General features: G+C 40.7%; 1 protein-coding gene across 2 annotated transcripts in view; it reads right to left on the bottom strand.

The window, feature by feature from the left end:
* PPP1CC (protein phosphatase 1 catalytic subunit gamma) overlaps window positions 1–16620 on the bottom strand; it is a 30880-nt gene extending 14260 nt beyond the window's left edge. For both annotated transcript variants that reach the window (XM_027857365.1, XM_027857366.1), the window contains exons 1-2: window positions 16522–16620; window positions 91–222 (exon numbers count right to left, since the gene is read on the bottom strand). In XM_027857365.1, the coding sequence (XP_027713166.1) occupies window positions 91–222; window positions 16522–16576 (187 nt within the window). In that variant the 5' untranslated portion in view covers window positions 16577–16620. The remainder of the gene's footprint in view (window positions 1–90; window positions 223–16521) is intronic.
* Between the last annotated feature and the right edge of the window lie 1056 nt (window positions 16621–17676).

Genomic DNA, 17676 nt, shown 5'->3' with positions numbered 1-17676 from the left:
CACACACACACACACACACACACACACACACACACACACACACACACACACACACACACAACCCCCAACTAGTTATGTACCAGAACTTACCACATATTTTAAGTGGTGCTTCAAGTTCTAATAGGATAGGCTGACTGAGAAAAATTTCCCGTGATTTCAAGCACAGTCCTCTGATTTCATTTTCTTGTAGTTGGACATTTTTACCAGGCTTCGACCCTCTCACTAAGGAAAGACAAAATACAATCAGGTGAAATGCCTTTTCGAACATCTATTTGTTATTTATTTTTAACATTGTTTTAAAAAAATTTTTTTGAGTTCCAAATTTTCTCCCTCCCTCTCACCCCTCCTCCACCCACTGAGAAGGCAAGCAACATTTCAATATACATGTGAAATCAAGCAAAACATATGAAATGTTTACATAAATGTTTCCTCAGATATTTTTAGTGTTCTACAGCAAAAATTTTAAGAAAAACATTGTAGTTTTCTTATCTTTATTAGAACATTCTAGTACAGTATTTAAAAGAACCTGTAATTTTAATACTCATTTCTAATCTAACAGTTGACGTTTACATGGAAAGATAGACATCACATAAATCCATACTGAGTTTGAATGATTCTTTAAACTAATTTGTTGAAATTTAAGATTATAGTGTTCAGACTCCATGAAGTATAACAAAATCACAGGGTGTGTTTTGTTTGTTTTTCAAATTGGAAGAGACTTCAGCAGCTCCCTAGACCAACACCCAACCGAAAGGAATCCCTGTGGTAGCAGTGCCACCAGCTGTCCAGCACCCTCTGCCTCAATACCTGTTCCATTCTGGGACAATTCTGATTGTTAGCACGTTTTTCTTCCTATCAAGTCTAAAGTCTCCTTTTTACAGTTTTTGCAGTCCCACTGCTGCTTCTGTGGCCCTCTGGGGCTAAACAGAAACGGTGTTACCACCAGAGCCCCACCAGCCTTTTCCTTTTTTGATGCATGTAAAGGCAATAAGAACTATATTTTCCACATTTTTCATACAGAATCCAAACACAGTTCTTATCAAGTAGGGATCTCTTCATTTTTTGTACTTGTATCCCCAGCACCTAGTAAAGTGTTTGGCACATAGTAGGCACTACTGGGGCAGCAAGGTGGAGCAGTGGACAGAGTGCTGGGCCTTGAGTCAGGAAGACCTGAATTCAAATCTAGCCACAGACACTTACAGCTGTGTGATCTTGGGCAGGTCAAGTCTCCTCTGCCTGCCTCAGTTTTCTCATCTGCAAAATGAGGATAATAACAGTATCTACCTCCCAAGGTTGTTGTGAAGATAAAGTGAGATAACAATTGTAAACTACTTAGCACACAGTAAGTGCTATATAAATGTTAGCTACTATTATTAGTTATCATTATTAATAAATGCTTAGTGATTTTTTTTTTCCTTTCTAAAGAGATATCATTTTAGCAATGTGGTCCACATTCAGACCAATGAATTATGGATTTAGCAGTCACAATTTTACTTTAATTTACCATAGGGTTTTTACCCAATAGTAATTCTTGGGCTAAATTCTTTATTACTGACAGTCCAAAACCTACTACTTTTTGTCCTCTATCTCCTTCAAACTTAAACAAGCACTTTTTTCTGGAACTCTCAATTTACTGAACAAATCCCTCTTTATCCCTTCATGATTTTATAGACCTCAATCTTTTCTTCCATCACTAGTATAAAAAAGTCCTAGTTTTTTAAAAAATGTCCTCATATGGCAGCACTTCCATCCTTTTGAACATTGAGTTGACCTGCTCTGAACCTATTCCAGCTCCATTAGAAATGGGTAACCACAGGAAACAGTTATATCAAGATGCATTCTATCACTAGCTATTCCTCAGGGGATCTATGAAGGTTCAGGCAAAGAGTTCAAATAAAATCTCAAGGCTAGTCATTTTCACAATAAAAGGAATGAATATTATTAAAGAAGTAGGACACTGAAATGTCCTACTTGACCACATACTATAGAACTGCTTAAATTAAATTTTATTAGTAAGCATTTAAAAACAAAAACCCTTGTAACAAATATGCACAGTCAAACAAAACAAGCTCTCATTTTGGCCATGTTCAAATATTTTTACATTCATTCACTCATCTGCAGCCCCAACCCCTAACAACATTTCTTGGGTGAATATCTGAAATTTTAAAGATCTCCCTTCCTTTTGCTATCTCTACTGAATATTTTTGTACTCTTTCCAAATTTATTTTCTTTCCATTTCCCAAGATTCCCCTGGCTCACCTCTCCTCTTTGTCCATTTCCAGCAAACATACCAATAAATAAATTTGAAAATGCCACTTTACTATAAGCCCACCTACAATTATCCTCTTTTTACAGTCTAATTCCAATAAGTAATTCACTTTAGTGAATTGAGATTGTACAGATGTTAGTTAAAAAAACAACAACAAACTACAGTGCTTTGCATACATTGCAGGCATTTAATACTTGTTGAACTGAAATGTTAGATAATTATACCATTTCCTTTAGAAGAGAAACTTTGCCACAGACCTACAGCTCTATTTGAGGGGTTCAAGGCCTGGCTGAGATGACTATACACACTATCTACATTTCGCCATATTTTTCCAAAATTCTATAGTCCTACAGTGATTAGATCTTAAAAGCTACGGAAACTATTTCTACACTCAGTAAGTAGAACTATTAGTTTTGCTTTCTATCAGACACCTTCAATGATTTCATTATAATTTAGATGTCACAATTATTTAACATAATTACCAATGACCTAAACAAATGTAAAATATGCTCTCTAAGTCCGCAAGTAATACTGAATTAGCAAATGTTCAAATTGAAATGACCCAAATAAATTAGAAAGGATCTACAACAACAGTGTATTTATTGGATGACAGAAAAAGTGAGGAGTATACCATTGAGACCCAAGACAAACTCACACACTTTCACCCAATATATGTAACAGTAGGCCAACAGTGCCTAGGTAAAAACCGACAAAAACAGGTTATCAGAGGGTCCATTATTAGGAAAAAGAAGTGTATTACTTCATACTGGTAACTCCCTATCTCTCTAGGAGAAGGAATCCCAGGCACCTGAGGTAAAGGATAGGGAAGCTCTACCTTAAGGTTGGAATCTCTGCTGGTAGCCCAGTATTCTCTTCTAATATGTCCTGATCACAACTGGGACGTTCTAATAAAAGTGACCCCCCCCCATGATAAATAAAGATAACAGTAGAAAGAGGGAAGACGACAACAGTGGAAGAGCACGCTTGAATACAGAGAAGGGTATTATGAACACTGGACAGGAGTCAGGAGACCAGGCATCTGATTATGGTCAGAGCCTGGGAAAATTATTTGACTTCTCTGGGTCAGGGGCTCCCTCATTCTATAAAATAAGAATTCTCACAGGGCAGTGGAAAGGAACCTTAATTTGGAGTAACAGGAGCTGAGTTCAAGTCTCAGTTCAGCCACTTAATAGTGTGGGAACCCTGAGGAAGTAATTTTATTTCATTTCTCTGGATGACTCAGTTTCCCCATCTATAAAATGAAGGTGAACTAGGTGGCCTCAAAGTTCCCCTCCAGCTCAAGATCTATGAGCATTTTCCCCCTTCCAAATCTAGAATCCTACAATTCTATTAAATGAGAAGGAATTGGGGGAATATTTTTAAAAAAATCTTTAAGGATGAATATTAAGTTTGTGGAATTCAGTGCCCACTAAATACCAAAACTACATTATGAAACTCAATTAGGCATGTGATATGATTAAGATGAAATGGTTTTTCCAAAAAAGCAGTGGTGTGTTCTTTTCTTCAGAAGCACTCACTGTGGAAAGATTCTTGCTTTTCTAACCAGAAAAAAAGAAAACCAAAAACACCTAATAGTGAAGATACTGCCATCTGGCAGGAAAGCTGTGAACCTAAGAAGCTCAGGCAGTTTTCCCAGCAGAAAAGAGGTCTCTTTTTGCAGCACATAGGGAGTTGGTGACATTGTTGATTTATATACTGTTTCGGCACAAATACAAACTTTACTGCTCTGTAATGGTTTCTTTCTTTCTTTCTTTTTTTAATTTTTATTATTATTTTATTTTTAGTTTTCAACATTCACTTCCATAAGCTTTTGAGTTTTAAAATTTCTCCCTCTCCCTCCCCAAGACAGTGTGCAATCTGATATAGGCTCTACACATACATTCCTATTAAACATTATTTTCACATCAGTCATGTTGTAAAGAAGAATTAGAACCAATAGGAGGAACCACAAGAAAGAACAAAACAAAATAGAAGGAAAAAAAGAACAATTAGTATGCTTCGATCTGCATTCAAAAAAAACACTTCTAGCATTCTTTTAAAAATTTTGTTGAGTTCCAAATTCTCTCCCTCCCTCCCTCCCCCCTCCCTGAGAAGGCAAGCAATTTGACATAGGTTATACATGTGTAATTATGCAAAACACATCTTCATGTAAGTCATGCTGTGAAAGAAAACATACAAAAAAACCCTCCACAAAATTAAAGAAAGTAAAGAAAAAGTATCTACAATCTGCATTCAGACTTATCTAGTTTCTTCACTGGAGACTGGAGAGTACCTTTCATAAGTCCTTCAGAATTGTTCTGAGTTCAAGTCTCACCTCTGCCACTTACTTTGTGTCCACAGAAGAGTCCCATAACCCCACTAGCCCACAGTTTCCTCCTCTGTTTAAAATAAATAAATAGAGAAAGAGACAGACAGACAGACAGACGAGGTGACCTTAAAAGTCCTTTCCAGGGGGCAGCTAGGTGGCGCAGTGGAGAGAGCACCGGCCCTGAAGTCAGGAGGACCTGAGTTCAAATCCAGCCTCTGACCAAACACCTGACACTTACTAGCTGTGTGACCTTGGGCAGGTTACTTAACCCCAACTGCCTTAAAAAAAAAAAAGTAAAATATCATTCCACCCCCAGATATTATTTCTTGACTTCTTATGTTCTTTGTTCCCCCAAGAAAACTGATACATCCCCAATACTAAACTAAATACTAAAAGGGACTTAGCTGTACAGACAACACTATAGCTCCTCTCCATGTTGTTTTTGTTGAGTCATTTCAGTCATGTCTGACTCTCTGTGACCCCATCTGGCATTTTCTTGGCAAAGATACTTTAGTGGTTTGATATTTCCTTCTCCAACCCATTTTATAGATGAGGAAACTGAAGCAAACAGGGTTAAGTAACTTGTCCAGGGTCACACAAGTTAAAAATTTTCTAGAACACACCAAGATTCACTTAGGCTCGAAAAATATTGCTTTATAAGCAAGACTTATCTAATCTCAAGAAGTTACCCATCTCCCTCAACTAGCTAAGAATAAAAGTCTCTCAAATTGGGTACTGTTATAGACCTAATATAGTAAGACTGACAACAGTGAAATTAGACAAGACATACTACTGTTTTGTAAGCAAAAATCTTTAAAGAAAATTTAGCAAAGCAGTTAGTGGCATTTTGGGGTGTAAGGAAGGCATTTTGGGTTTCCCTATCTTGTCTAGCTGGAAGTGTATTGGCCACTATTCACATCCCAACTACACTGCTGATTGGCAGGCAGCTCTGACCTGCCTGGTTTCAGACTTTCCCTTTAACAATTTATGTTTAAGTAAAAACTCCAATGGGAAATAATTCAGAATCTTTCTTCAAGTCATACTTTAAGATTTCTGTTGACTACAACAGTGCTAAAACCACTTTACCTACAATATACAGTGATCAATAAGAAAAAAAAATTTTGGTCTAAGACTCAGAAAACAGAGAGGACTAGAAAAAAAAAAACTCAGCAATATTCACTCACTCTTGTTTTCTTTGTGATTGAATTCAGAACACCTGACTACTACAGTACCTTTCAAAAACTTCCTTGTTACCAAAATGTCCCAGCTAAGAGTTCAGAGGAAGGCATGCAATAAAGCCACCTTCCCAGTCATTCTTGGCAATGTTTCCCTCATGCAATTTGGAATGAACTTCTGGAGATGATACAGAATGCCAGTCCTCTCTCACTTAGCTCCAGGCAACAGAGGAGAGGTCCCCAGGGATTTTGGGATTGAGGGTATGGCTTTCTATTTCAAAGCCAGGATCCCCCAAAAGTCACATGAACTGGACTGAAGTAGCTTCTTTCTAGATTAGTGGAAACAGGATGCCTTCAATTCCAAATTGACATTAACTTTCAGAGCTGGCAGAGCATGGAAGGTAGAAGAGCTCTTGACTTGCCCTGAGAGGCTGGAGAAGTGCTCAGGTGACCTATCTTAGGGACCAGTCTTAAGAGCTGGGAGTCTCTCTCTCTGTTGGCCTTACTCTCTGGCAGCCAGAAGAGACCCAGCAGCCTTTTCTTCCCTTCTGCTAGAGGCTAAATTCCCACTGCCCTCCAGGCTTAGGTTTAATAATCCATTACTAGTCTCCCTTTAGAAATAATTGTGACCCTTTGACCCAGCAAGAGCACTTCAAGGGCTGTATCCCAAAGAGATCATACAAATGGGAAAAGAACCCACATGCACAAAAATATTTATAGCAGCTCTTTTTGTGGTGGCAAAGAGTTGGAAACTGAGAGGATGCCCATCAACTGGGGAATGGCTGAACAAGTTGTGGTATATGAATGTAAGGGAATACTATTGTGCTATAAGAAATGATGAGCAGGCAGACTTCAGAAAAACCTGGAAAGACTTGTATGGTCTGATGCTGAGTGAAGTGAGCAGAACCAGGAGAACGTTGTACACAGTAACAGCCACGTTGTGCGATGACTAATATTGATAGACTTAACCCTTCTCAGCAATACAAGGATCTAAGACATCTCCAAAGGCTTCATGATGGAAAATGCTATCCACATCCAAAGAAAGAACTATGGAGTTTGAATGCAGATAGAAGAAAAAAAAATAGCAAATAGTATGCTTCAGTCGTGTTTTGTTTCCTCTTTCTGGTGGTTCTAATTCTTCCTTACAACATCACTAATGTGAAAATAAGTTTAATAGGAATGTATTTGTATAGCCTATATCAGATTGTGCACCGTCTTGGGGAGGGAGGTGGAGAAAAATTTAAAACTCAAAAGCTTATGGAAGTGATCATTGATAAATTGAAATAAATTAATGAAAAGTAAAATAAAAAAATTTTTAAAAGAAAAAAAAAGAAATAATTGTGTTTCGTATTTTTAGTATTCCTGTTAAGGATTCTTAACTATATGAGACATTTTATATAGATTTGCTATTTGTACTACACTAGGAACAGCAGCTAGTATTCCATGTGCTTGACAGTCACTCAATAATTATTTGTTAAATACCTACTATGTGTCAGGTACTGTTCTATAAGCGCTCAGGATACAAAGAAAGGTAAGACGGTCCTGGTTCTCAGGGAGCTTACAGTCTAATGGGGGAGATAACACGCAAACGACTATGTACAAATAAACTATAGACAGGATAAACTGGAGACAATGAATAAAAGGAAGGGTCTAGCTGTAAGGAGGGATCAGGAAAAGTCTTCCTGTAGGTGGGATTGTCAGCAGGGACTTGAAGATAAAAGGGGGAAATGAGGAGGAAGAAAATTCCAGGCACAGGGGAGAGTCAGTGAAAATGTCTAGCTTCAGGAGAAGGATTGTCTTGTTGAGGGACAGCAAAGAGTCACTGCATCACAGAGTACAGGGCAGCAGTAAGGGTGTAAGAAGGCTGCAAAGGCAGGAGGGGGGCCAGGTTGGGAAGAGCTTTGAATGTCCCAAAGAGGATTTTATATTCACTTCTGGAAATGCTAGGGAGCCAGTGCTAGGGAGTTTATTGAGTAGGGGGCTGACATGGTGATTAAGTTGACGATCCAGGGAAAGATGGATTAGAGTGGGGAGACTGAGGCAAGAAGACCAATCAGCAAAGCTACTGCAATAGTCCAGGTATGAGGTGATGAGGGCCTGTTTCAAAGTGACTGATGACAATGTCAGAAGATGGAGCTCACTATACTGAGTTTATATGGTTGTCATTGAACTATACTTTCCCACTGAATTGAGTCCATATGATAATCTTTGTCTCTAGAGAGAAACTATGTTATTTATTTTGTCAGTTTCAGCTTCCAGAACTCAAAAGGTACCCAACATGCACATTAATTTTATACTATTTGACAGTATTTGCCTCTGTTCAAGTCACTGTATTTAGTGCTGTGGTAGGAGTTGTATTTAGGAGGACACAGGAATAGCGTAAGTGCAAATACTGTCTGTCTCCTCCAAACCATAGCCCGAGAAGACAGATAACAAAAATTTCCAATCAGATCTTGGCAAGTCAACCTCGAAAAAGAAAAAAAAAACAACAACAACAACATCCTCCCCATTCCCAGACACCTCTGGGGATTTCTTTAAAAATCTTTACAACAGGGGAAACTACATATAGCTACTTTTACACTACAAGCTTGTTCTACTGCCACTAAATGCAACAATTTAAGAATTTCTGTTATATATCATGAGAGGAACACCAAGCAAATATGTAAACATGCTACATTAATTGAATGGTAGTGTAGGTTTAATATCTTAAAATATTTGCTTTTAAAATTGATTTCTGCAGATAAACATTAACACTTCTAATTTATTAGGCTAGAAATAAGCAAATACAAACTTTCCTCTATCACTCTACTAAAGTCACTCTAAAATTTTATAACTTTTTCTGGGGAGTAGGTGGGATTTCTAATAGACCTCTACAAGACTCTTTGCATAAATGTATACTGCCTTCACCTAATGCAGAAAATTAAATAATGAAACTAAAACTGGTGCAAGAAAGTATGATCAAACTAAATGAGAGAATTCACAGAAGGAAACTCCATACATTTTCATTATCTACAAAAAATGACAAAGAAAATTTAAATCCTATTCAAATATGAAGATCAGTCATATAAAATTGAATATGGGGAAAAAAAATCTCACAAAATATCATTTGATTTGACAAGGGGTGGAGGCAAACAAATAAAATAACCCCAAAACACTGCAGCCCAGAGGTGAAAACACTCAAAATTTACCACTTTGTTACAGCTTTTAATTAGTAATTCTATCTAACAGCAAAGTCAAATTATTTCACTGTCGGCTGAATCCAAAGGATGAAGTTAAATGTATTACTCTGCTCCATTTATCTAGATATGTCACAGGAATAAAACGAGAAACATTTTGAACATAAAAGAAGAAAACTAAAAACTTTTATTCCCACCATAAAAACTTGACTTGCTGATAAAAAAAAACACTCAGTTATACTGACTTGAAAGCATTAGGCTTTTACTAGTTTCTAAGGACTTTAGAGGTCTGCAATAAAAGGTTGTCAAGCATAATGTTCTGGCTGACAGAATACACCCAACAAATCACTAAGACCAAGGACACCAAAAAACTTGTACCACTTCCTGATGGGCAACACCTCATCATAATTCATAACATGGCACTCTGGCAAATAAACCAGACGGAATCACTTCTATGTTATGTAGCATCACACATAAAAGAGAGGTTAATTAAGAAAGCTGCATGCATATCACATGGACATCATAGAGTAAGAGACTCTAGAGATGGCAGGGACCATCCAATAGTTACTGTCATAGATCCAAAATGTGCATTACTTTGGGAAGTTTTACTCTGTAGGCAGCTGGGTGGCAGTGGATAGGGCTCTGGGCCTGGAGTCTGGAAGACCACAGTTCAAATAGCCTTAGATACTTATTAGCTGTGTGATCCTAGGCAAGTCATTTAACCTGTTTGCCTCAGTTTCCTCATCTTTAAGATGGGAATAATAATAGCACCTCTCTTCCAAGGTTCTTATGAGAATCAAATGAGATAATGATGGTAAAGCACCTGGCATATAGTAAGCATTATATTAATGATAGCTTATTATTATTAGCTTACTATTCCAATTATTCAAAATATTTTTGAAACTTTTTTTGGAGGGAGGGGAGGAAGAGAAGATATGATTTCAGAATGACTTTACCAGACATCAATCTTGTCGCTGATTAGGCACACCTTATTTTGTTGGCTGACCTCACCTTGGGCACCCAGTCTTTTTCACCAGATGAGCAGTGAAGCTGAAAGCACCACTGTAGGTCCCTGCAAGGACACACTCACTTCTCTGAAGGACTATAGAGGGTCCAGAAATGCCGTGACATCATAGCAGCAAGCCCAGGACCTCCACAGTGACAGCCCTCATTTGTTGATGCTGATATAGGGCTTCTTCGGTAATTAAAAATACCTTGTCACCTCACCACCAAGCCCTGTACAATAATTCTCAGTATGTATGCAACTAACCAATAAGTACCATGAGTGTCTATGATGTAGAAAATGTGCTTTTTCTGAAAGAACACAACAAAGCAACCTAAAGCCCCTGTCCCAGTTCTCTGGAAACCCAGAATCTAGATGGTAAGGTGAGATAAGCAAAAGAGATATTCAAATAATTTCCTGTCTAGCAGACCCTCTCCTAATTCTCCCTAACTGTATATCTGAGGAAATGAAATGTTATTGAATAGTTTATTTGACTGTGCAGATGACAACATTTAAATACTGAAATTTTATTGAGGGCACAATGATGAAACAAGCTACTCAAGTAAGGAAGGATTTTACAAGATGAATTTTGGAGATGGCTATATTACAACAGGAATGAAAACTACTTAGAGTTATTATAGTAAGCACAAAAGTCAACAATCAGGAAAACTTTTATAGAAAAACTTCTACTACTCCGTAAATACAAAAACAATACAAAGAAGGTAGAAAGATTACGATGAAATTTTTAGAACCTGTGGTCACATGGAAATATTTAGTTAGAAAGTTTTGTGGGGCATAGATTTTATTAATTTAAAATAATCACACAGTAATCTTTAAATACACCTAATAATATTAAATTCAATGGCAGCAGACACAACTATAATACTTTAACGGTCTTAGAAATAAAATTTGAAATATTAAAACCAAAAAAGAATTCAAGAGGAATGAGAAACAGAAACATGGTGCTGTGGAACAAAAAATGAACGTGCTATCAGTGGCCCTGGGTTCAAATTCTATTCTGGGTGACACCTCTGGATGGACTTCAGTTTATTTCTCTTTCTCTCTCTCCTCCCCCCTCCCCCCATCCCCCCCAGGGTTGAACTAGATGACCTCTAAATCTGTGATTCTATGAACCAGTGTCTGACTCTCCTGCCCCCCCACCTCGATTCCAGCGCTGGAACTTAATAGCTGTGAGGCCGTGGGCAAGTCACTTAACTGCTCTGAAAGTCAACTTCTTAATCTGCACAGTGGGGATCATCTCTAATACCTACCTTACAAGGTTGTTGTGAGCAACGCACTTTAACAATGAAATATAAAGTATTCAGTTTATGTTTCCTTAGCAAACACACAGACAAAATAGCCCTTTACAGGAAATACTCAATTTGGGACCTCTACCTTTTTTCTTTAGAGGTAAAAAGCAACTAACTCCTTTTCAGTTCTCTGAAGCCCTGAGATGAGAGAAGTCTCAAGAACAAAAGAGAGGGCAAAGGGAACCACTAACCAGTTGTGATTCTTCGTTCTGGGAATGAAAAGTCACATAAACCCTGGGGAGTAGGGTAGCAAGCAACTTGGATACTCACCAATAGAACTATTTATGTACTCATTTGGAGCCTTACCTTACCTTAAGCTAACTTAAATTCACAAGGAATATACTGAAGCAGTAGATTTGGTCTTCTTTCTAGAATGCCAGAACTATTAGAGAAATTTAACCTTTTAAAAAACCTATTTATGGGGACAGCTAGGTGGCACAGTAGATAGAGCACCAGCTCTGGAGTCAGGAGGACCTGAGTTCAAATCTGACCTCCAAACACTTGACACTTACTAGCTGTGTGACCCTGGGCAAGTCACTGAACCCCAATTGCCTAAAAAAAAAAAAAAAAAGAATAGAAAGAGAGGCAGCTAGGTGGCGCAGTGGAGAGAGCACCGGCCCTGAAGTCAGGAGGACCTGAGTTCAAATCCAGCCTCAGACCAAACACTTGACATGTACTAGCTGTGCGACCCTGGGCAAGTCACTTAACCCCAATTGCCTAAAAAAACCAACCAAACAAAAAAAAACCCTATTCTTCTTGAAGCTTCCAAGTTTGTTCCTCTCTCCCCAACCTTCAAGTAAGCCACACGGGACTCTTCAATTGTCTACAAGAGATGCCAGTCATAATTACAAGTGACATTTAAACATTACTGCAATGATTCTTCCCTGGGTCAAATTAATCATATAATACTGTTAACTGAAATTTTGGTCACAAACCCATGCCATTTAAAAAATATAAACATTTTCCCAGACCTTCACTGTTTTTGACAGGCAACTAGACACAAACACACAGACATACATTGGCACCTCCAGTGTTCACTTACTCTTGTACACAATGCTTCCTCTCAAAAGCAGCAAAATCAAACACATGATATCAGTTTCATCATTGCCTCCTGCTTGATATAGGCAATGAGAGTTCTAGGGGGAGAGAAATTCTCTTTAACCACAGACCAACAATTAAACTCTTCTTTAACCCTGCCTCAAAACAGCAGATTATCTGATTCTGGTGTAGAATTTCCAATGTCTTAGCAAGGGCATAATCAGAGGACGTCAGTTACACAAAGCTGCAGAAAAAAAAAATCACTGTGCTAGGAGTTATTTTGAGAGATGGAAAGGAACACCTGCATGAATTGTTATTGCACTTAACATAAACCATATTTTACATCCAAGAAAAGAAATGCAAAAATGTTAATATCTCCTTACTAAGAATCTTCTCTCCAGAAAGGACCACTGGCCCTTTGTATTCACCAGGGAGATGCCAACCACATCAAATATCTATTTAGAGCCTTGAGGCTAAATCTCAACCTCCTGCTCTATTCCAGTCATTGAGAATCACTAACTAGAAAATGTCTTTTCCTTTTCAGTCATTTGATTTGCTACCAACATTCAATATGCTTTCTTCTGCAGTTTGTACCATCTATATCTCCTTGACCTGACTCTTGATTGCTGGGTTTACTGACCACCAGGAGAACATTTCTCCCACCTTCAAAAATAAGACTCCATCTAACTCACAGCCAAGGATAGCACTCTGGGACACTCCTTTGCATTTAACATTCTCTGCCCAGGACAAACATTTATATGTGCATTATGCTCCCTAACAAGATAGCAGTAAGCAACCTGGGGGCAGGGACTGTATGAATTTTTGTCTTAGTTTTCCAGTCACAATTCCTTACAGACTGTTTTTTAGTCAATTAGTTGTGTCAGACTCTTAATGACCCCTTTTGGGGATTTCTTGGCAAAGATACTGGAGTGGTTTTGCCATTTTCTTCTCCAGCTCATTTTACAGATAAGGGAACTAAGGCAAACAGGGGCTTGCCCAGGGTCACTCAAGTAATACATGTCTGAGGGCAGATTTGAACTCAGGTCCTCCTGACTCCAGGCCCAGCACTCAATTCACTGTGCAACCTATTCTGTAAGTGCTTAGCAAGTTGAATTTAACTCACATGTTAAACTTATTTATACTAAATACATTTTAAACATTTTTCCTTTTCCTGCAATGCCAAACAATAAAAGGTTCACCAGGAACAAGTATTTCTACTTTTAAGAGTGCTAATTCATACTTGATGCTCTAAAAACTGAAATTTATTTAATTTTAGAATTTCCACCTCAGAATTGACTGCTCCAATGTAAGTTAATATTATTAAAATAGCCAATGTACTTATTCAGAAGGAAGCTTTCAAAGGATTAAATAGAAGGAGGCTATTATAGATATACTTTTTATAGAAAGGCTGCATCTATGATGTCAAAACAAGGCAGGGAATTCTAATCTGAGTGGAGCCCTGCCCACAGACTTGTTTACATGACTTTGGGCAAGAACTACTCTAAAGGAAAGAGCAATGTTGCCTCCACTAATAAGGAGAAATAAACAGTCTATTCTAAGTTTCCAGGAAAATGTGGCAACTACCATTAGGAAACATGAGCAAAGGTTCTGAGTCCCTTAATGTGCACATCTTATACTTTATAAAGCACTATTACTACTTAGTATAATGAGCTGAGTGCACCTCTTAAATATGCAAGCATCTCCATGCTTTTACTGAAATAATTAGCAAGTTTATTTTTCTTCATCTTACAATATCTTAAATAATGGAATGCTAGTAATATTAAGAGTTACTTCACTGTTAAGTGTTTACAAAATACTATCTGTACACATCAACTTCTCCTCTGAATAAAATACCACTCCTGAGATGGAAAAAAAATAGTATAAAAAAGTTTAGTACCCCTATACTCACACTGTCAAAATTCACATAAATGAGTAAAATCTAAAATAAAACTCTTCTGCAAAGAACTGACCCTCTACCCAACCTAAGGAAGTCATCCATTTTGAGTTGGTTTCTCTAGTGTCAATCGGTTTTGCTGAGCCACATATCATCATCCTTACAAGCACACAACTTTCTAAAACAATTTAAAGGCCTGTCCATTTCGAATATGTAAAAGGTCTGCCTCAAGGAAGGAAAATTCTAGTACCTGCTGAACAAGCATTTCCTTTGAATTTCCAGACATATCTAAATGGTTAAAAAAAAACCCACCACAAAAAACCTTACTAAACTTCATTATTAAATCTTCCTACTTGGATGGTGAGCCATTGCCTAAGTGCTAAGCCTACTGTGCTTAAGCAACAATTTATTTACCAATTTCAAGTATGTGCTATAGGTTATTTAAATATTCAGTGTGCCTGCCCCTTCCTTAGTACCTAAGCATTAAGGAAATAGTAGTTTATTACATTTATTTAAATGATCAACTCCTGCTAAACGTGAAGGGACAAGCTTTGCAATGGCAGATTTTCTAAATGACAAGCAAGAAAATGTAAAACGTGGCTTCCAATGGCAAAAAAACTGCATGAATAAATGAAACATATTAAGTAAAGGCAAAGGAATCATAACTTAATAGATTCATAGGCTAACTATGACTAATTTTTATGGCTATAACTAATGAAAGTATCACATTAAGACCTTTTAATCGACAAATACTGTGAAGTTTCTTTTTGAAGAGCAACCCACCACCTAAGAAATGAACAGGAAAAAGAATAATTCTTCTGCCTTTTCAATTTCTTTCATTTATTCAATTTCAACTTCAGATTATTTTCACTGTCAAATTATTTAAACAGATTCTTTGCTCATCACAGAATGCAGTTTGCTTTCATCAGTTTCTGGTCAAGGGAAAACTGCAATTTCATATAAGCAAAGAACTACATTAAACACTCATAAAAATGGAAAAATCATTTCTTGTAAAATATCTGTAACAAACATCAAGACAAACAGCTCCCACCTAATAGTAGCAATATGTCAAGAACACTTCGGGGCACACATACACATTCAGTTAGGTGGGTTTTTTGGTTGTTGTTTAAAAAGAAAGTTATTAGAAGGAAAACAAAATTTCATTTTGGTGATCACACGTAAGTCATTTGTCCCAAAAGAGATGGGAATTTTAATGCCACATTGTTCACGCTCTTCTTACTTTCTCCCCTCAGCCCCAGTATCATTCGCATTACAAAGTATCTCTTAAGAGGACAGCAGATAAGCACTCCAGAGAAAACTTAGCTAAGCTTGGTTACTTAGCGCCAAGAGCTCTTCGAAAGTCTGGACAAAATGTTAGCCTGGTTTCATCCGCCCTGAATCTCAGGCTGCTTTACTGAAATGATCCGCAGCTTTCCCTTACATCGATCTCCAATCAATCACGTTACCTAAAAATCCTTCAGTCAGCCCAAACTGGTGCATTTTAACCCTCAATTATTGGGGGTGTGTGTGTGCCGGAGAATCTCCTCTTTTTTTCCCCTTAAACAAATAGAACCTTTCTCCCACTTTGGTTCAGGTCTTACGCCAGGAAGTGAAATAAGTTGCCTACTTACTCAACAGAATTGTATTTTTTGTAATCGGGGAGTGGGGAGAAAAGGTGAAGTCATTTAAGTCCGGGGCTCTTGAGCTATAAACTTTAGAAAGAAGACTCTCCAGGACTAAGGTCTGCGGGGGAATGAGGGAAAGAGGGTAGGCTGGACAAAAGCCCGCAAAAACCTAGAAACCCAGTGAACCAACCACCCCATAAAACGGCTTTTGTGGAGGCCACTATGAGAAGCCCGATGCTCGCCCCAGCAGAGAGGGACGGAACACGCCGTCCTGCGGGTTTGGACGAGCCCTACCAAGCTCAAGGAAAAGTCTGCAGAGACCCGCCAAGGGAGAGTGTGTGGTGGTGGGGGGTGCGGGAGGGGGGAGAAAGAGTTACTTCACAGCTCGGTTTCTAAATCGGAGCCAAGGGGCCGGGGGGCTAAAGCAAGGACTGGGGCTAAGCATCAAGGACGTGTCCGTGCATCCCCTGGATCGCCGGCGGGGGCAATGAATGAGGGGCCCCCAGTCCCTTCCCAGGGAGGGCTGAGGGTGTTCGGGGGTACGGGGGGCGGGAGCTCTCCCTGGTGGTCCCCCCTCCCTCCATCTCAGCCTGCAAGGCCAGGCGGCCTGGGGTCGTCTGGAGCCCCCCCAGGCAGCGGCGGGTGCACCTTCACCCTCGTCCACACTCGCCCCCAGCCCCAAGACCTCCGCCGGCAGCTCACCTTCCAGCAGCCGTTGAATGATACTGTCGATGTTGAGCTTGTCGATATCCGCCATCTCCTCCTCCTGCGCCCCGGCCCCGGCCCCGGCCCCGGTCCCGGCCCCGGCGGCGGCGCCTCCTCACCGGCCCTCCCCCCACCCCCCGGCCCGGCCCGGCCCGGCCCGGCTCGGCCCCAGCAGCAGCAGCAGCAGCAACAGCAGCAGCAGCGGCGGCGCCGCCGCCCGCCCCCCAGCCCCCGGACTCACGGCCCCGTCCGCCCCTTCCCCACGCTCCAGAGCACAGAGAAGCGGCGGCGGCGGTGGAGGCGCCGGGGGAAGCTGTGGTGGAGACGGCGGTGGCGACGGCTGTGGAGGAGTCGGCGGCCGGCTCCCTTCCCGTCCCCTCCCCCCCCCCCCCCCCAGGCTCCCTCTTCCTCCTTCTCTCCCGCTGGAGCCACGAGAGGGACAAAATGGCCGCCGACTCCTCAGCCAGCCTCGGGCGGCGCACGGATACGCGAGAGTAGCGCGGCAGTCCGGCCGGGACCTCTTTATGGGCGCTAGGGCCAAAGGGGAAGGGGGCGGGGACTCGGAGCGCGAGGTAGGAGGGGGCGGGGGGCGCCGAGACGCGTCGCGCCGCGCTCCGCGCCGGGTCCTTCCGCGAACCAGGGAACAAATAGGGCCCCGGCTAGGGAGGGATTTCGAAAAGCCGCGCGGGCCAGAGAGGGACATGGGAGGGACGGTGGAGCTGGAGTTGGCTGGACCGGCTTAGGGGCTCCTCTCCCCGACTCTCACGGCCACTTTCAGCCCGGAGCGCACGGGAGCATCTCTAGACTGCTGCTGCAGTCCAGCCGGGTGTTCCCTCCCCACAGTCCAGAGGTTCCGCTGCACACTCGTGCATCCTTCGGAACCCCAAGCGCAGCGCATTTGGTCTGGGGTCCGGATTAAAGGGGCAGGGGGTGGATTATTTCTCTCGGGGCTTCGGCCTGCCCCTCTCCAGCCCCGCAGCCCTGTTGGGCGTTTCTCCTCTTTTCTGGGGCTCGGACTTTGGGTTGGGTGGTACAGAAGAAAAGCAAATGCTTTAAATGCCCCCATTCTGTCCAGGGAGAAAGCGAGGGGGCCACGCTGGTCTGGCCCAAGAGGCGAGCCAGGGTCCGAGGAGAGGGCGCTGGGGGCGACGC

This window comes from Vombatus ursinus, unplaced genomic scaffold (genome assembly GCF_900497805.2).
Source record: "Vombatus ursinus unplaced genomic scaffold, bare-nosed wombat genome assembly UNPS02012122.1, whole genome shotgun sequence".
In the NCBI taxonomy this organism is placed as follows: Eukaryota; Metazoa; Chordata; class Mammalia; order Diprotodontia; family Vombatidae; genus Vombatus; species Vombatus ursinus.
Note: the sequence above shows the minus strand (reverse complement) of the source record. Positions and strands in the feature narration are given on the sequence as shown.